This window comes from Dipteris shenzhenensis, chromosome 29 (assembly GCF_047967505.1).
Source record: "Dipteris shenzhenensis isolate YYH24624 ecotype China chromosome 29, Dip_SZ_1.0, whole genome shotgun sequence".
In the NCBI taxonomy this organism is placed as follows: domain Eukaryota; kingdom Viridiplantae; phylum Streptophyta; class Polypodiopsida; order Gleicheniales; family Dipteridaceae; genus Dipteris; species Dipteris shenzhenensis.
The window spans coordinates 23,865,093-23,885,557 of NC_141624.1; the positions used below are offsets into that span (position 1 = coordinate 23,865,093).

General features: G+C 47.4%; 1 protein-coding gene across 2 annotated transcripts in view; it reads left to right on the forward strand.

Moving 5' to 3' along the window:
• The window catches only part of LOC147882611 (putative potassium transporter 12), a 137,617-nt gene that overhangs the window by 56,976 nt on the left and 60,176 nt on the right, over positions 1 to 20,465 (forward strand). Inside the window, exons 3-4 of one of the 2 annotated variants that reach the window (XM_087400373.1) lie at positions 7,517 to 7,587; positions 7,722 to 7,777. In XM_087400373.1, the coding sequence (XP_087256499.1) occupies positions 7,517 to 7,587; positions 7,722 to 7,777 (127 nt within the window). Of the gene's footprint in view, positions 1 to 7,516; positions 7,778 to 20,465 lie in introns of both variants that reach the window. The other variant, XM_087400372.1, reaches the window with a different exon arrangement.

Genomic DNA, 20,465 nt, shown 5'->3' on the forward strand with positions numbered 1-20,465 from the left:
TTTGTGCCATAAAGATGCTTTTGACAGAAAAGAGTGGATGGATGCAATGAAAGCTGAGTTACAATCTATTGCCAAAATTGACACATGGGAATTAGTAGATCTCCCACCTGGCAAGCATGCCATTGGAACGTGGTGGGTCTACAAATTAAAAAGGAAATCTGATGGCAGCATAGATCGATACAAAGCCCGTCTTGTTGCAAAAGGGTATGCCCAACAACAAGGCATTGACTTTGAGGAGACATTTGCTCCCACATCCAGGATTACTACCATTCGATGTGTCATTGCCATTGCAGCCCATCATCATTGGCAAGTGCACCAACTTGACATCAAGACCGCTTTTCTTCAAGGGGATCTGTAGGAAGAAGTTTATGTCACACAATCTCCTGGCTTTGAGGTTGTTAATTCTGAAAATAAGGTATGCCGGCTTAGAAAAGCCATTTATGGTTTCAAGCAGGCACCCAGGGCATGGTATGCCAAAATTCATGCACACTTACTATTCCTGGGTTTTTAGAATAGTCCCACAGAACCCACTCTTTATTTCGGTGGGAGTGGATCTGATTTTTTAGTGCTGATTTTATTGTGGATGATATGCTTATCACGGGCCCAGATACTCAGCAAATTGCAGCTTTCAAGGCTGATTTGCAGCAGATTTTTGACATGTCAGACATGGGACGGCTCCATTATTATTTGGGCATTCAATTTGCTCATGTTGAGGGGGGTATCATGATGTCTCAGTCCAAGTATATTGGACAGCTCTTTGATCGTTTTCAGTTTGAGGATTGCAAGCCAATCTCTACGCCAGTGGACCCTGGCTTCAAATTCTCAGCTCATGATGGGAGCCCACCATATGATATCACTCTTTATTAGCAGGTTGTTGGATGCCTTATTTATTTATGTCACACCAGACCTGACTTGCAGTATGCAGTATCTCAGCTCAGCAGATTCATGCACATGCCCAGTTCACAGCATTGGCAGGCAGTGAAGAGAGTCTTCAGATATCTCAGAGGCACTCAGGATTTAGCCCTCTTCTACGGTGATCAGGGTTCACTTACCATACATGCTTACACGGATAGTGATTGGGCAAGATGTTCCGAGGCCAGAGTGTCACATACTAGCAATTGTTTTTTGCCTGGCAATTCATGTATTTCTTGGCTCAGTAAGAAGCAACCGACAGTTGCCACGTCTAGCTGTGAGACTGAGTACAGGGCAGCTTTTACCGCTACAGTAGAGTGTGTTTGGCTTCGACAGTTACTTACAGATCTTGGTATTTGCTAGACATCCTTCACTATTGTCTACACTGACAGCTAGAGTGCTTTGGCCATTGCGCGTAACCGAGTGTTTCATGCACGTACCAAGCATATTGAAGTTCACTATCATTATGTTCGGGAGCGGTTGTCAGCAGGAGACATAGAGTTGTCCTATCTTCCCACAGAGGACAACATCGCATATGTGTTTACAAAGGCACTTCCTCGTCCGAAGTTCGAAGTCTTCCGACAGGCTTTACACTTGGTTCCCTTTGTTACATGATCTGACATTCCTTGTACATTCATAGGTGGCTATATCCTTTTGGATGAACATGTGCCACCATGATGAGAAACTACTAGGTATTCTGAGACGTTTCCAGAGTACTTCAGCCCATCCCATGGAGGGGGGTTTGTAGGCCATCTTCTGGTGGTTCTAGTGATGCCCTATAGGCCATGGTATGTGCCTTGTAGGCATAAGTGTAGGCACTTATAGTGTTAGTGCCTTCTAGGCCACATAGGACACTTAGTCCTATGTGAGACATTGACTAACCTTCAATAAGAGTTTTTGGTCTCTCTTTTATGAACCTAGGAGTGAGTTCTTAGAGGAGTGGGAGTATGTTATGTGCATGGATCGTAGTCGACGTGTCCTTTAGGTGTACAAGACTAGCTCAGGAAGCTTGGGGCTAGGCAGGCGATTCTCTGGTTGAGCTTCAAGGGCATAGATGGATTAGAGGGTTCAAATTAAGATTTTTGCTATTTTTAGCACACTAGGCTTGAGCCTATATAAGGAGCCCAAGGGTGTAGTTTTTGGGATGCAAGTTAGAGCGAGCTCAGTTCTTTCTTGTCGGTTTAGATCGTGGATCATGTTGCGGACCCGCACTTGCTTCCTAGCGTAGCCCAAGATCCAGTAGTTGATCCAAGACCCATGGGGCGCCACTTAGTGGTATGGGATGCTAAGCTGGTAGGGATTTGGTTAGAAAATGTGCGAGTAGCTCAGTTGTGGCTCGGAGGGGACATCATAGTTTCTCAAGTCTTTCCATTGCGGTTGTCATTGGTTGGGTGCTGAGCTAGCATGCACCCATCTATTTGTTTCTATGGTTGTTTCTTTGTGCTTGTTTTGCAGGTTTGGGATTTCAGGAGCGCGGGGTTTGTGTCACTCCAGGGGCACGTACTCTCCCTTTGATTGACTCATATAAGCTCATCACCCTGCAGATCATGTCTCATAGGATCCGCATTTTTTAGAATCTACAAAGCAAGCGTAGAGTTTTTGGGATCTCGATCTTGCCTCCTCGATGATGGCCTTGACGGTGAAGATGTGGTCAAGAGTGAAACGTTGCCTCTGGAAACCAGCCAAGGCATGCTGTCCATTTGCCTCTGTGTATGAGCTGATCTCTCTCTTTAGTACCGATCCATAGATCTTGGCAAGTGTAGCAATCATGAGGGTGTGGTAGTTCCCCATGTCCATGGGATCTTTGCTTTATGTATCGGCACAATGGTGGTGGTACTCTAAGCAGGGAGAAAGCCATGGCATACAACACGGTTGAACATATGTGCTAAGATTGGGGCCAGGTTCTCTTGCCGGTGTGCAAAATAACAGTCTGCAACCCCTCATGGTTTAATGCATCTTGCACATTCTGTGTAGTGAACAAGATGGATGTGGTGGGCTTGGGCAGAGAAGACATATCAGGTGGTGCATGGATCGGGATGTCGTATAGCGAGGTCACGTATGTAGGCCAATTCCGGGATCTATGATGGGGATGGGTGACTTACCCTCATAGAGAAGCCTCAATGTAATGGTGGGATCCTCTCTCGAAAAGATCTGATCGCCTCATCCTTCTTGTGTGAAGGAAAGCCCGCCTCTTACGGCGTGTCAAGCGATTGGATACTTGATGGTGGCTCAAGGGTCGTAAGGTGTCCTAAAGCCCGCTCACTTATGAGGTGAGGTCTCATCTCTCGGCACTTATCATCAAACCATGGGTTTTGGGGCATCTTCCTAGCTAGGGGGCATGCTGTAGATCAAGTTGTGGGAAAGGATATAGTGGCGGCATCTCGAACCACTGTTACCAAAATGTCGAAGGCTTGTGTGAAGGAAAGCCCGCCTCTTACGGTGTGTCAAGCGATTGGATACTTGATGGCGGCTCAAGGGTTGTAAGGTGTCCCAAAGCCCACTCACTTATGAGGTGAGGTTTCATCTCTCGGCACTCATCATCAAACCATGGGTTTTGGGGCATCTTCCTAGCTAGGGGGCATGCTGTAGATCAAGTTGTGGGAAAGGATCTAGTGGCGGCATCTCGAACCACTGTTACCAAAATGTCGAAGGCTTGTGTGAAGGAAAGCCCGCCTCTTACGGCGTGTCAAGCGATTGGATACTTGATGGCGGCGCAAGGGTTGTAAGGTGTCCCAAAGCCCGCTCACTTATGAGGTGAGGTCTCATCTCTCGGCACTCATCATCAAACCATGGGTTTTGGGGCATCTTCCTAGCTAGGGGGCATGCTGTAGATCATGTTGTGGGAAAGGATCTAGTGGCGGCAACTCGAACCACTGTTACCAAAATGTCGAAGGCATGGGCGAGGTCTACATCATCTACCGGAGGAGTCGGTAGCTCATGAGACAATTGGAGATGTTGAATACCAGATAGGAATGATGAGCACTAAGTGGGGGGAGAAGAGACAGTACGATATGCACATGCGACACAAAGGCTGGTAAACCCATGAGGTAGTCCATCCCCCCTCTTCATCATCTACGGGAGGGGTCGGTAGCTCACGAGACAATTGGATCATGTAGACCACATCAAGAGCATGGACAAAGTGTATTTGAACATGGTTGGGTGCGGGAGGGTCCCATCTTGTGGCTTGCACGGTGGTCGAGATGCTGAATACCAGATAGGAATGATCAGCACTAAGTGGGGGGAGAAGAGACAGTACGATATGCACATGCGACACAAAGGCTGGTAAACCCATGAGGTAGTCCACCCCTCTCCACGTCAAAAACCAATGAGCCCTCCAGATAACAATGATTTTTGAAGAACGTTATGTATGATCAACTCATGCACTCTCCCATCTCCAGTAGGTGTAGACCATATCTTGTGACCTATGGTGCATCATCTGCGTGCCTCACTATCTGAAGCTTTGCTAGATTTATCTTTGGTATTTGAATCCGAAGTCAAGCAGACTCACCCATTTGCTCCCTGTGTATTCATTGAAGTCGCCTAGGTGGAGGATCTCCCTCTAGCTAGAGAACTCCATATTATTATCTTATTTATCATCTCGTATGGGCTGTGACTCTTTGTGGTGACCTCATGTACATATGATGATGTGTCCCAGGGGGGAGTAGCATACTGCAATAGAAAGAAAAAGAAAGAAAGAAAGTTTATTAAAGTCTTCGGGAGACCGATGGGTCTATGAGACTCTGAAAAACCTGATACAATGAGCTGTGGTAGTGGAGCTGCTAAACGAGCATCCACACCAATGTAGAATGCAAAAAATGCAAAGTAGTAGTACTAAATCCTAAGTACAACATAGTCATATATTGACTGTATATATCAATCAATCTCAGCATCATCGTTGACATCATCATAACCATCATCATCATCATCATTAGCAGCAGCAGGATATCATCGTGATGGATGAGGCTGTGGAGGTGGAGGCATAGGTCAACAATAGAGTGATGTTGCCCCCCCAAGGGTGTAGTCCTGATACGTCTCCTTGTCATAGCTCTGCGTCTAACCAGTGCCACTGTGACCCCCGTCAATTAGGCTCCAACCCTAAACAAGGAAACCCTAAACAAGGAGGGGATGTCCCCAAGTATGATCTATGAGTCAACCCTCTATCTGAGCTGTCGGATCACAGGCTCTGGGTCATGGTCATGTCGAGGTCTCGCCTCGTGATGGATGAGGCTGTGGAGGTGGAGGCATAGGTCAACAATAGAGTGATGTTGCCCCCCCAAGGGTGTAGTCCTGGTACGTCTCCTGGTCGTAGCTCTGCGTCTAACCAGTGCCACTGTGACCCCCGTCAATTAGGCTCCAACCCTAAACAAGGAAACCCTAAACAAGGAGGGGATGTCCCCAAGTATGATCTATGAGTCAACCCTCTATCTGAGCTGTCGGATCACAGGCTCTGGGTCATGGTCATGTCGAGGTCTCGCCTCGTGGGGGTCTATGCGATCTGGCAGAGAGAACTCTGTTATAGAGCTTTGAGAGGTATCAGTCACAGGAGAAGTCTGCTCTTGTCTCCGTGCTCGGAGTATCCTATCGCGGTGTCTAAGCATCTCATGAATGAAACCAGCCAAACATTGCTGGTCTGGGTAAGAGAGAAAATGGGCCAAAACCCCATAACTATCTCTGAAGAGGTAGTAGAAACGCCCTCGGATCTCATAGTAAACAGGACATCTGGACCTCTTGCATGTCACAGAGTGTGCATATGCGCCTCTCCCCGGGTAACCGCTTTGCTCTGCCGCTCTCGATATGAAGTCTGTGGGAAGAGACCCGGAACTGCCCAAGAGAGATCCTCAGCGAGTAGGGTAGGTGAATCTGCGTGTATCCTAGTGGATCAATGAAACCCTCCGCTGTGATATGTAAGAAGTGATCTTTGTAGAAGCGCCTCTCCCTGGGTAACCGCTCTGCTCTGCCGCTCTCGATATGAAGTTTGTGGGAAGAGACCCGGAACTGCCCAAGAGAGATCCTCAGCGAGTGGGGTAGGTGAATCTGCGTGTATCCTAGTGGATGAATGAAACCCTCCGTTGTGATATGTAAGAAGTGATCTTTGTAGAAGCCCAGCTTCACTGGGAGATCACTCGGCCCCAACCAAGTCCGGAATGTGTGTAGCTGTAGTAGATCCTCACGGATAACTTGGTTGACCTCGTGTGATAGTAGGGTCAACATGAACCTTTCAATGACCTCTCAATTCTAAGCATGCTACCTCAGTCCTTCAGAATTTCCCGACTAACAACTCGTCAACTTGTAACTCAATTGACCCTTCCCCAGTAGGAGGTACCAAAATTTTGATGCTTCGGTTTACTCCATCCATGCTGTATTGGAAAGGGGGTAGTCTGTCCATGTAGAGCCCTAGTCTTGCAAACCATCTCTCTGTGCGTGTAGATCGGTTCTGTGTTCGGCGACTTCACTTGTATCCACATGCGATGCGGTGTGCATGCTCCTTATGCATCATAGATATAAACGCCTTAGATATGATCTAAAGAGGATTGCCACTCCTGCTGAGCCTTGTATTCCACTGTCTCTCCTCATCTCGAGATGACTCCTAGGTGTATCTTGTCACAGTGGGCTTTCTTGTGTCTTAGTGTAGAAAATGACATCTCTATCGATGTAGGTCTTTGGAGAAACCACCTGGATCAGACCGAGAGGGTACCATTACAGTTCCATACTGCCTTTTGCAATCTATTTTGTGCTTTATCTCATGGGCTTGACACCATCATGTGCTGTCCACTTCCTCTTCTTTCCTTTCTTCTGTTTCTATTCTTTCAGCCCTCTCTCAAATAATCCCTTTCTTCCCTTTCTATTCTTCTCTTTATAGACAGCCCACCTCCCTTCCTACCTTGCAGCCATCACAGATACCATCCTCTCCCTTCGGTGTTCTTGTTGTGGGAGTGTGAGATCTACATCCAAGAAAGTCCTGGCTCCCTTCAATGTTCCCCTCATGCTCATGATGGTGGACCTCTCCGTTATTGCTGGAATCTCACTACTAGTGGCCTTGTTGGCGCATCGGCCTTGCCCACCCTCTAGGTTGCCTCGCAAGTAAGGTTGACACTCATCTTGGTGAACAGGGCTTTGGTATCTCCCACAGCGGTATCCCCTACTAGTAGGCCACTGACCAAAACATTTAAGGACTTGCTGTCCCATCTCTTGTCCTCTTGTAGGTCATATGATAATGATCTCCTTCTTGGGGGCTAATGAGAGGGGGGGAGAGAGAGAGAGAGAGAGAGAGAGAGAGAGAGAGGGGGGGGGAGGGGTTTGAGGTTTTATGAACTTTTGCGGAAGGACAAAGAGGTGAGACCAAGTCAGAAGTACATCTTGAGGAAAAACAGCCTTGCTAGGGAATCCAAAGGTCGTGGCCAACAACACATTGAGTCTAATGCCGAAACTGAAATTTAAAGTAGAAGTCAATCTAAGAGAGGGGGGTGCTGTAAGGGAGGGTAGGAGGGAGGGAGGGAACATACAAATTGGAATGTTTTTAATGGCTATTGTACTGTGCAGCATGTATGTACATATTTTCATGGCTTTTGGCAATTGCTCACCATATATATTTTATCTTTCTCAGATGTCATCGTGGTGGCTTCCATGGCAATTCTTGTTATTTTGTATAGCTTGCAACGCTTTGGAACTGGCAAGGTGGGCATTTTGTTCGCACCGATTTTGTCTGTATGGTTTGTGGCCATTGGCTTGATTGGACTGTACAACATAATACAACATGATCGAAGAGTCGTTCAGGCATTTAATCCGGCGTATATTTACTTATTCTTTAGGAAGAATGGTTTCCAGGCTTGGTATGCCTTGGGAGGTCTGGTTCTCTGCATTACAGGTTAGTTTCATGCCTATGTTTATCTACCACATAGCTGAGAAGATTTGACTAGATGTGATTTACATATTATTCCATTAAAGGTTGTCTCCTTAATGTTGTTAATAAGCTGCTTGCAGAAGTTTGCTTAAGAATCCCCCCCCCCCCCCCCCACACACACACCCCCCCCCCACCAAAATATGCCCTAATGTATGCACAAATATGCTCCAATGGACTTGAAATTTAAGTCCCCAAAGCACAAGAGCCAATGCAAGATATGGAAGAAATAGCCCCAAGTTCTTGCAAGCTGAGTGTGTGAAATTGAGAGGACAATGTCTTACGAGGCTATCTGAGAGCTAAAAAAGGCAATTTTGGCCAACGCCCCAATTTATGAAGGAGGGCAAATTGCAAAAAGAGGGAAAATCTGAAAAATCCCCAAAATGCGACCAAATAAGCCCAATATCACTGAGCAAATGTGATTCAAAAGCCCCAAATGTCACCTGTACTAGGCAAGGCGATTGCAAAAATCAACAAATTTGCAAAAGCCCCAAATTTAGAGAGGACAAATATGCTAAAAAGAGGGCAAATCTGTAAAAGACCGAAGTTTTGCTGCAATTTTGCAAATGTGATTGCAATGTGCTGCAAATCTGCAAGTTTCCTGCAATCTGCCTGCAAATGTGACATAGAAGCCCAAAATCGGCCTGAACTAGGTAGTGTCATTGCAAAATTTCAAAAGCTCCAAAGTACACCCTGAATCTGCAAAAGCACTGCTGCAACAGTAAATGGGAGCTGAATTGCAATAAAAACAAGATGTCCAATGTCACAAACAGTGTAGGGACTGATACACAAAGGCTGTCCGGATAGTTCGCAGTCGAAATCACTGAATCCGTACAATTGTACGAATTGTACAGGGCATCTGTATGGACCATACGTACGTGTATGGACAGCAGATGTCATTTTTTTAGGAACAGGTCAAAAGCTGTGAAAAATATAAAATTGCACATGAAAATGTCAAAAAACAGTCGCAGGACTGCTTTCATCCTCAGAAACAAGATTCTGCAGTCAAGGCTGCTCCAAAGCTGTTCCAGGACCAAGGAAAGTCAGTGCAGATGCTGGCTAAAAGTCCGGAGAAGGCTGGAATGCAACCATGCAAAAATAAGCTGCTGAAATGCAAAAGCGAGCTACAGTTGGGTCGAATTGTTGGCTGGAAGCTTAGCTGAGCTGAAGGTGTGAGCAAGGGAAGGCAAGTAAGAGCAAGAGAACATGCTTTGATACCATTGTTGGGTGCGGGGAGCAATGGAATAGAGATGGGATGCAAGGGAGCAAACGACAAGTTGATGAAACGAGAGAACTTGCAAATGGATAATGAAGAAAGTACCTGGGAAGCTGTGACACATAGTCCAGTTGAAAATCTGTGCTACGACTGGAGCTAAGACCTCCTGTCCGCGTGCAAAGCGCTCAGTCCATAGGCCCTCATGGTCCTACGCTCTCTGATTGTGTAGTCGATGAAGTGTAGGTCGTATGTTCTGTGGGGTGAACAAGTCACAGGTGGTGGGCTTGGGCATAGAGGACATATCCGGCGGTGTCTGCATCTGGGCATCATAGAGGGAACATGCATATGTGTGCCATATATCTAGGTCAGTGATGGGAATAGGTGGCTTCTCTTCCAATAGAGACCCCCCATCAAGTGGTTGGGTTTCCTCCTCGAATAGGTGGCTTCCCTTCCAATAGAGACCCCCATCCAGTGATGGGGTCCCCTCCTCGAAAAGATGTGTCAATCGTCAGAAGATCCTATGCGCCTCAGGTGACGTTAGGTGACCCAATGTTTGCACTTGTGTAAGGTAGGCTCTTGCCTCTCTACACTCATCATTGAACCAAGGGTTTTGAGGCATCTTCCCATCTCGGATCCGCATAGATCAGGTCGTGGGAAAGGTTCTCGTGGCGGCATCCTGTACAACTGAGACCAGGGTGTCGGAGGCACTGGTGAGGTCTGTATCATCTCCAAGTAGCGTTGTAGCTAGGTGACTCACGTACATTGGGTCAAGGGTAGGGTCAAAGTGGATCTGAATGCGTGCGGGTGTGGGAGGTGCTCTCTTTGTAGTTGGCATGGTGGCAGAGATTTGAAAGGCCAAGTATGAGTGGTCAGCTCCGAGTGGGGGGGAGGAGGTATGGCGAAGTCGTGTATTCGTGAGACAAAATCTAGTGGGCCTAGCAGATAATCTATTGTACTAGACCCACCTCCATGCAGGAAGTAAGTGAGTCTTCTAGAGGATGGCCATCTATGGAGACCATTATAGATGATTAGGTCATGGATAACGCCCAGCTCAAGCAGATGCTGTCCATATACTCAGTTTCGTAATGCTCCTCACCCACAATCCACGGTTGTGACGTGGTTGAAGTCGAATCCAAGGGATCCGCAGCCGGATAAATACCTTTAGCTGCTAGTCCTCTCGAAAGCACAGTAGTAGCATTTGTGAATATCAAGAAATCACTTAGTAAAACCTGTCATCTATGGGGCATCTACAGAGTGTCTAAGTATCCTGAACTCAGCTGCATCGAGCTCAGGGACGGTGTGGATCTCTGTCATCTGTGAAGTCAAGCAGGCCCACCTGCCTATTTTCTATCCATGCATTGAAGTCCCCCAGTAGGAGGATGTCTCCTAGTTTGGAGAACTCCATGATGTCATCATGGATCGTCTCATACAGGTTGTGTCCATCTGTAGTGACCTCTGGTGCATAGTATGACGTGTCTGGAGGGAAATAGCACACCGCAATGAAGATAGGTTTAGCATCTGTGAAGTCAAGCAGGCCCACCTGCCAATTTTCTATCCATGCATTGAAGTCCCCCAGTAGCAGGATGTCTCCTAATTTGGAGAACTCCATGATGTCATCATGGATTGTCTCATACAGGTTGTGTCCATCTGTAGTGACCTCTGGTGCATAGGATGACGTGTCTGGAGGGAAATAGCACACCGCAATGAAGATAGGTTTAGCATCTCGAAGCTGAATTCGTATACACATGTGTCGTGCATGCTCCTCTCTCTGAACCACAGATATGAGTGGTCTCAGATGTGATTTGAAGAGGACAGCCACCACCCTAGAGCCTCGTACTCCACTATCTCTCCTCAGTTCCTACGCAGCCCTCTCTCAGGGCTCTCATGTGTCTCAGTGTAAAAGATCAGGTCTCTTTCAGTTAATGTCTCTGAGAAGCCCCTAGGGTCGGACCAGAGTCTCGGCATTATTGGGGTGGACCATCAAAGTCTGGGGCCGGCAAGTGTAATATCACAACCTATAAATGTAATTACACGCTAGCAAAAAGAGGCCACCAAGGACCCTAATATTCCAATTCAACCAAGATGACTTCTTCACAAGAAAGCACAAGTGCCTCTACCTTCGCCAAGCAATGAGTAGCCAAGCTCATCCACATCAGCTCCCAAGCCTCAAATAAAAGAAGTTCCATACTTTATCCCCTCCTTTTTTCAATGTTGCATTCATCCAAGGGCTGATCTCTCTCTTAAAAAAAAACAAGTAAAGGGGGGGGGGGGATGTGCAGCTTCGAGCAGCCCTGACAAGCCCTCCAGGCCAAAACACTAAGCGGGGTCTGGAAATATCCCCCCCCGACCTGTGTGGGAGTTAGCGCCTGTAGTGTAGCGCCTAAAGTGGCAGCCCAAGAAGTGGCCCATGCGCCCTATTGGGGGTCTCTTGACCTGTGCGTCTGCACGTAGAAGGGTTCGAGTGTACGGGAGGGCTCATGTGCTCTAGCGTGATCCTTGATTTGAGCCCGTGGTTTGGTGTTTGGCGTGAGCCTGTGATCTGTGGCGGAGGTCCCGTGACCTGTGGCCCGTCATTTTCCCGATGGCTGCTCGTCTACACTGTAGTTTGTGTTGGGGTAAAGGCACATTGCCAACCCTTCTTTAAAAGATAGGACACCTATGACTGTCCTAAGACAGTCATAGGGTAAACCTAATCCTAATAAAACATAAGTGAGTTTGTGGTGTGGCTCACTCTCTCTTCACACCCGCACTAGAGTGTCACTCTCTCTCACTCTCACTCTCTTGCTCTCTTTCACTACTCTCCCCCTCTCAACTGGTATCAGAGCCTATCAAGCCTCCTCTCCCTAGCCACACCTCCTCTCCCTAGCCTCATCTGCCTACCTCATCCGTTCCGTACGGACGTACGGACAGATCCGTACGGCCGTACGTCGTCCGTACGGCCGTACGGACGGGCTCAACATCGCAGCGGACCAGGGCGCAGAGCTCTACGGCGGCGCATTTTTGCCTACAGGGCGACAGATCAGTGCGCAGGCGGCGCATTTTCGCCTGCAGGGCGGCCAGATCTGCGCAGGGCAGCGGACCAGGGTACGGCGTCGGGGCGGCAGATCTTCGTGAAGGCAGGCTGCAGGGCGACAGTGTGGTCGCGGGCGCGTGCTGGGGCGTGGTCACGGGCGGCGACGCGGGCCTCCTTGCACAGCAGCTGCTAGCTGCAGCTCGAGGCGTCGCATCTAGCAAGCAGCCAGCAGCTGTATAGCAGCTGCTACTAGCTGCTAAGCCTCTCGAGGCATTGCGCAGCTGGTTCTCCTTCGACGTGCGTGTGCGCGTACGGAGCCAGGCAAAGAATCGACATTTTTTTTTGGGGAAGCGTGCCTCTGCAGGGACAGAAAAGTACAGCAGGCGCATTTTTTTTTGGAAGAGAAATAGTGCTGAAGCACTCTGTTTTGTGCATGTACGCGCAGTACATGAAGCATTCCTAATGCATTCCTGAAGCATTTCAGCCGTATACTGTGCATTTGGTGAGGTACAGCAGGTACTCTCGTGTCACTCACGCTTGAGGTGACTTGTACCACAGTGGTGGTGTTTGCGCAGTTACTTGTCTTTCAGGAAGGTCAGATGCTTGTTTTGCAGAAGCTTCTATGCATTTACTGAGTGCAATTCTCAGTTTTGGGTGACCATTTCAAAGGGCTTTTGCCTGGATGTGTTTGCAGTATATGCCTTGAGGCAGTGTGTAGCCAGGGAGCACACATTTGCTTTATTTCCGCAGTGCATTTGGTGACATTTGTTGCAGGTCACATTCTTTGTACACACTTTGAAAATCTCAGTTGAGCCACGCTTGGTCAGGGCGCATCGAGTTTACTCGGTCCCTAACTGCCCATCGTTGACAGTGCTCAAAAGATTTTCTTCTTGGTGTCTGTACTTTGTGATTTGTGTTGTTACTGAGTACACAGGGACAGTCTATGCATTGCACATTGTCAGGTACAAGTGTCAGAGAGATTTCATATTGCATGCTACCTCAGTGTTGAGGTGTTCTCCACTTGATTCAGGTGTCAGATCAAGGGGCTTTTGCCCAGACTTTGTTTGATAGCACTTCGGTTACTGACAGAGATCTTCAGATGCATTTTCTCCCCTTGGTATAAGGGTGATTGCTTGGGATTTATCCCATTTACTGTTGCAGGTTTTGTGACAGACTGAAGGGTCATTTACTGTTTTTTTTTGGGGTGTTTGTCAAGTGGTTTCTGCAATTTAACTCAGTGCAATACCTCATCTGAGGTGGGAGAAGTGATCAGTACAGTCAGTACAGCAGTGTTTACAGCAGTGTTGGTGGTTTTGTCAGATGATTGTGCACTGTTAAGCACTTGTTGAGCAGCAGCAGCAGTCTGAAATTACTGTTTTTTATGCCTCTCTGAGCTCAGAACAGTTTGTCAGAAGGTACAGTAGTTGCAGGGACATTTACTGTTTTGCTGCAGATTTTACTGACAGTAAAAAACAGCACCATTGAGAGTGCTTCTGGCTCTAGAATAGAGCAGGTTTTTTTTGAGAAATCAGAACTTTTATTCAGCTTTTTTACTTCCAGGGAGTCAGGTACTTTCCTCATCTGATATGGCATCAGGGGGAGGTGATTCTTCAATTCTGAACATAAAGAAACTGGAAGGAGCACACAACTATGCATTATGGGCAGAACAGTGCTTGAATGTACTTCTGTTAAAGAAGATTGCTAAGCCCATAAGGGTGAAGGGTGTCAAGCCATCTGATGTGGCAGCTGATGACTGGGAAGAGCTTGATTTGTCCGCGAGGGCAGCTATCATGCTCACTATTTCAGACACTCTTGTGTTCAATGTACAGGCTGAAAAGACCTCTTATGGTCTATGGCAAAGACTAGAAGAATTGTATGCCCAAAAGAGCTCAGCCAGTAAGGTTTATTGGCTGAAGAAGCTGGTCGATCTTCGCATGAAGGAAGGTACAGCTATGACCTCACACTTGAGTGAGTTCAATGCTATCTTTACACAGCTGATTGCACAGGGGTTGAACCTTGATGAGGAGTTCAAGGCTACTTTCTTGCTGTGTACCCTCCCTGAGAGTTGGGACACTTTCAAGACCACCCTGTCAAACTCGAATGCCACTCTTATTTATGCTGATGTAGAGAGCTCTCTCCTTATGGAGGAGATGAGCAGGAAGAATAATGCGGGCAGCAAGTCTTCAAATGCTTTGCAGGTACAGGACAGAGGCAGGACTCAGCAGAAGGGGAGATCTGCTAGTAAGTCCAAATCCCGCAGTCAGTCCCGTGGCAAAAAGGACATTGAATGCTTTTATTGTGGCAAGAAGGGACATGTGAAGTCGAAGTGCTTCAAGTTCATACGGGATCAGAAAGCCAAGAAGGTTGAAACAAAGGATGCAGGAAATGCAAGCAAAGGCAAAGGCAAGGCTAAGGCAGATGACTTGGATGCAGTGAATGTTGCAGCAGAGGACAGTGACAGTGACATACATGATGTTTTATGCTCTTCTGCTGTAATAGCACATGCTTTGGTTATTGATGGCCATGACATGCACACCTGGCTCTTGGATTCAGGTGCTTCTTTTCATGTTACTCCTCATAGGGAGTGGTTTACTTCCTACACAGGTACTCATGGAGTTGTTCATCTTGGGAACAACTATGCATGTCAGATTGCAGGGATTGGCAGTATACAGATAGTATTTCCTGATGGACAGTCATTTATGCTTGATGGTGTTCGCCATGTGCCGCAAATCAAGAAAAATCTGATTAGCACTGGCTTATTAGATGACAGTGGTTACCACACCACATTTGGGGATTCCAAATGGGTGATTACTGATGGCCAGACTGTAGTGGCTGAGGGTTTTAAAAGTGATACCTTGTACCCTCTTTATGTTTCCAGTGTGGGTAATCATGTTGTTGCCATAACCGAGCTGCCAAAGGTTTCATTGTGGCATAGCCGGTTGGGACACATGTCTGTTAAAGGAATGCAAGAACTGTCACGATTGGGTTACCTGCCGCCTCTCTCTTTTTCAGATTTGCCTACTTGTGATCATTGTATATTTGGCAAGCACTCTGTCACTCCTCATAAGAGGAGAACTCCCCAGAATAGAGCACCACTTGATCTAGTGCACACTGATTTGTGTGAAATGCCACAGTTATCACTAGGGGGTGCAAAATATTTTATTACTTTCATTGATGATGCCACACGAAAGGTGTGGGTCTATTTCTTGAAGCATAAGGGAGATGCCTTAGATGCTTTCAAGAAGTTTGTCGCTCAGGTTGAGAATCGGACAGGTCGTAGGTTGAAATGCCTCAGATCCGATAATGGGGGTGAGTATGTGTCACATGCTTTTGTGCAGTTTTGCCAAGCTAAGGGCATCAAACAGGAACTCACAGCCCCTCATAATGCATCTCAAAATGGTGCAAGTGAGCGGATGAATCGAACTATACAGGAGAAGGTTCGATGTATGTTGTCTTATGCTGCATTACCCCATGGCTTTTGGGCAGAAGCTGTGCAAACAGCAGTTCACATTATTAACTGGTCGCCAAACAAGGCTTTGGAGTTGAAAGTGCCAGAGGAGGTGTGGTCTGGCAAGCCACCCTCATATAAGCACTTACGTGTATTTGGCTGCGAGTGCTTTGCTCATGTACGCAAAGAACTACGCACCAAACTGGATCCAAAGTCTATCAGATGCATCTTTATGGGTTATGGTGACGAAGGTGAAATGGGGTACAGGTTATGGGATCCCGTTAAACGGAAGATTATACGCAGCAATGATGTCATCTTTAAAGAAGATAGTGTACACAAGTAACCCGTGCAACCTGTGGAATACAGGAGGGTTATTTATGATGATGTTGGACAGCAAAGAATGCCCATTTATATGCAGCAGCAGCCTGCTGCAGATCACCCTGTTCCAGAGGGTATACAGGCTGAAAATCAGCCAGATAATTTTGCCAGTGATGCACCACTGGATGTGCCAACAGATGGGGCTGTAGTACAGCCAGATATGGTGGTACAGCCACCCGTCATGCATGAAGAACAGGCTGGACAGCAGCCTAATCCGGAACATTTTGTTAGGAGGAGCACCCGTGCACAACGGCCTCCTGCCAGGTTTGTTCCAGGAGCCAATAATGTGGCTGATTTTATCATGCTGACAGATTGTGGTGAGCCTTCCAGCTTCAAGGAAGCTATGGGAAGAGCAGAGAAAAAGAAGTGGGAGAAAGCCATGCAGTCAGAAATGGACTCCCTACTTCAGAATGATACATGGGACTTGGTGCAGCTACCTACGGGCAGAAAGGTTTTGCCATGCAAGTGGGTTTACAAAGTCAAAGTGGATTCAAATGCTTTACCTCGGTATAAGGCCAGATTGGTTGCCAAGGGATTTAAGCAGGAAAAGGGCATTGACTTTGATGAGATTTTTTCCCCGGTAGTCAAGATGACTACTTTGAGAGCAGTGTTAGCTCTTGTTGCTCATGAGGACATGGATTTATGTCAGATGGATGTGAAGACTGCTTTTCTTCACGGAGATCTACATGATGAGATCTATATGAGTCAGCCAGAGGGATATGCTGTTAAAGGGAAAGAACAGCTTTGTGTGTAAGCTCAAGAGGAGCTTGTATGGACTCAAGCAGGCGCTAAGGGAATGGTACAAGAAGTTTGATGCCTTCATGCAGTCCCAAGGGTATCATTGGTGTGAGACCGATCATTGCTTGTACACCAAACGGGCAAAGGATGGCAGTTTGATGCTACTCATTCTATATGTGGATGACATGCTTATTGCCAGTAAATCTCAGCATGAGATTAGTGCTTTGAAGAAACAACTGCATAAGTCTTTTGACATGAAAGACTTGGGTGATGCAAATCATATTCTTGGCATGCGTATTACTCGTGACAGGTCCAAGGGACTTTTGTTTCTGTCACAGAAAGAGTATATTGACAAAGTACTGCAGAGGTTTAAAATGGAGGGGGGGAAGTCCATTAGTACCCCGTTGCCTCCACATTTAAAACTCAGCAGTAAGGACAGCCCCAGATCAGATGATGATAAGGCTGAAATGGCCAAGGTTCCGTATGCATCTGCAGTTGGATCTTTGATGTATGCCATGGTTGCCACTCGTCCGGATATTGCTTTTGCGGTGGGAGTCATCAGCAGGTATATGGCAAATCCAGGCAAGCGGCATTGGGAAGCAGTGAAAGGTGTCTTGGTATCTCAAGGGTACCAAAGACTTGTGCATATGCTATGGTAGGCAGGATGCATTGGTGCATGGTTTTACAGATTCAGACTATGCAGGGAATGCGGATAACCGGAAGTCTACTACCGGTTATATTTTCACATTTGCAGGAGGTGCTATATCATGGGTGTCTCGGTTGCAGAAATGCGTTGCACTGTCAACCACAGAAGCTGAATATGTTGCTGCCACTGAGGCTTGCAAGGAAGCAATATGGCTTACTCGGCTGGTGGGAGATTTGGGCATTACAGGAGATATGCCAGTTTTGCATTGTGATAGTCAGAGTGCTATCATGTTGGCAAAGAATCCGGTCTTTCATCAAAAGACCAAGCACATAGAAGTAAAATATCATTTCATCAGGGAGGTACTGGAAGACAAGCGACTTGAGCTTGTGAAAGTACATACTGATGATAATCCTGCAGATTTGCTCACTAAGAGCTTGCCTACAGAGCGGTTTGCACATTGCCGCCACATCATGGGATTAGGATGAGACCATTCTTATTTTATGGTCTTGTATACAGTAACTGTATATTGCTGTAATTTTTATTCTTTTCTCCCCTTTAGGCACATTGGCCTTTAGGTGGGAGGTTGTTGGGGTAAAGGCACATTGCCAACCCTTCTTTAAAAGATAGGACACCTATGACTGTCCTAAGACAGTCATAGGGTAAACCTAATCCTAATAAAACATAAGTGAGTTTGTGGTGTGGCTCACTCTCTCTTCACACCCGCACTAGAGTGTCACTCTCTCTCACTCTCACTCTCTTGCTCTCTTCCACTACTCTCCCCCTCTCAGTTTGCACCGATCAGCTTTGGCTCACTTCTACGACTCCTCTACCCATGATCTATCACGTTTGCCAGCTTTGGCTCACTTCTAAGGCTTGGAGGTACCGAGGCCTGTGGCGATCTCGTAGTCTGTGTGACGAAGGTCGTTGGGGTCATGTGAGCAGAAAGGGATGCGACGGGGATGAGGGTGGTGGGCGACGTATCTGAAGGTGGCGACGGGTGAGGTGAATGTGGGCGATGGGTGAGGTGAAGTCGAGCGATGGGTAGGCTGAGGAATGACGACGTGCAGGTTGAGGGTTGTGATGAGTAGGCTAAGGGGCTCAGGGGTCTGGAGGGGGGATTGGGGGAGTGGTGAGAGGGGCACAGACACAGACACACACACACACCCACACGCACGCACGCACAGAGGGAGAGAGAGAGAGAGAGAGCGCAGAGAGAGAGAGAGCGCAGAGAGAGAGAGAGAGGCCACGGGAGGCCTCCCGGACCTAGGGGACAAAGTACACAGAAAAACGAACTCTTACAAGCCTCAGTGGGCTGAAGCAGCGCTAGGGCCCTTGCTGGGTACTAATCTATGCTAACAAAATCATAATCATGAATAGAAATAGTCAATTGCAATTGCATAGTGGACCAGATCAATCTATCTAGTATCAAAAACAAGTTAGTCTCGGCATTGGGACGCAGAAACAGAATCAGAAACCGAAGCCTGGTACAGTGATGGCTCTCTGGTAGGCTGCGAAGATGTCTCGTATGTGTGTCTGTTCGAGCTGTCTCGCGATGCGGTGGGGGACGTGGTCTCTTCGCTCTTTGAATCCTCTGAGCGATGGCCAAAGTGACCCCTCGTCTCTGTCGGTCCGCCATGAGGAAAGCTATGATAGGTGGGGCCTCAATAGAGTGTACTGTGGGGACTCTCTGTTGCGCATGTGGTCTCTGCGTCCCTCTCTTGGTGGTACTGTGTTGGCTGCTAGTCCAGACTGCTCTCATGTCGGCTAGCTCCTTCTCCTCCACTCCACTGTGTCTTGGGGCTGACTCAAATGTGTAGAAGTCTGTGACGTGTCGCTGTGCACGATCATCCTCTATGTCCCTTGTTGGTTTGGCCATCCCCTACTGCTCTCTGATTTATCGCAGTAGCGTCTCCCTATGCCAACGCATCTCCATCAGATAGAGCCCGATATAGACCTGGTCATGGGAATGGATCAGTCATGATAAAGGGCTGAAGCCACTCCCCTCTAGGTAGAGACAGTGGTAACGCCCTTCGATCTCGTAGTAGGCTGGGCAAACACAAAGAAAATGCTCCTTTGTGTCAACCGCCTCCAGTCTACATAGCATGCAGAGTCGTTGCTCTCTGGGTATACATGTTGCTCTCCTTGTCTCGATCCTCAATTGATGGGACAAAACTCGCATCTAACTAATGGCAATCCTCAGTGCATGGGAGACTCCTTTGTCCTTGAGATACTTGGTTTGATGATGAATCCCTCCTTTGATACTCTCAAGAAGTGGTCGCGGTAGAACTGAGTCTTGGTGGGGAGCTCTTGGTTCTCCCCCCTTGTCCAGGATGTATGAAGCTGGAGAAGGTCTAACCGTATGATACGGTTGATCTCATCTCGTGGGATCGACTCAGGAGGCGCATCCATGCTATACTGAAAGGGGGGAAGCCTGTCCATCTAGATACCGTGGCTAGCAATCCATGTAGATATGCTTGCATACCATGTATTTGGCCCTCTCTCTGCTAGGGCCAACCTCGGAAGTCTCCAGTGGGGTAAATCCCAAACTCTGTGGATGAGAGTCACTGTCTGAAAGATGGCATCAACCTCAAGAGGTGTCATGGCGAACTGTGCCTGTACCATCTCATGTGGGACTGAGGGCTTACATCGGATCATCTTGGACCCCATCGTCACCTGTAGCTGCTTGAAGCTCCTCCAGTGTAATTGGCACACATGACGGCATCCAACCACAACTTGTTATGTAAATGTTTGCCTTTCAACATGCACCTGGCCATCTCCATCACTGACCTATTGTTCCGCTCAGCCACGGGATTTTGCTGAGGAGTATAAGGCACCGTGCATCAATGATGTATGCCACGTGAATCCCAAAAAATAGCAAACTCCTTTGACATATATTCACCCCCCTTGCCTGTATTAAGGTGAGCGATGTGCAACCCAGTCTCATTCTCCCCAAGGCAATAAAATGCTTGAAGCATGAAGAAACTTCAGATTTGGATTTCAAGTCGAAAATCCAAGTATACTTGGTGAAGTCATCAATAAAAGTGACAAAATAATAAAACCCCCCAAGAGCTACAGCCCGCATGGGTCCACAAACGTCACTATCAACCAAATAAAGCTCGAGTGAGGCACGAACTCTCCCACAGTGCATCTTACCAAGCAAGCGAGGTTCACAAACATGTTTTGAAGGCATATGCATTTTGGGAAGATCAACAACCA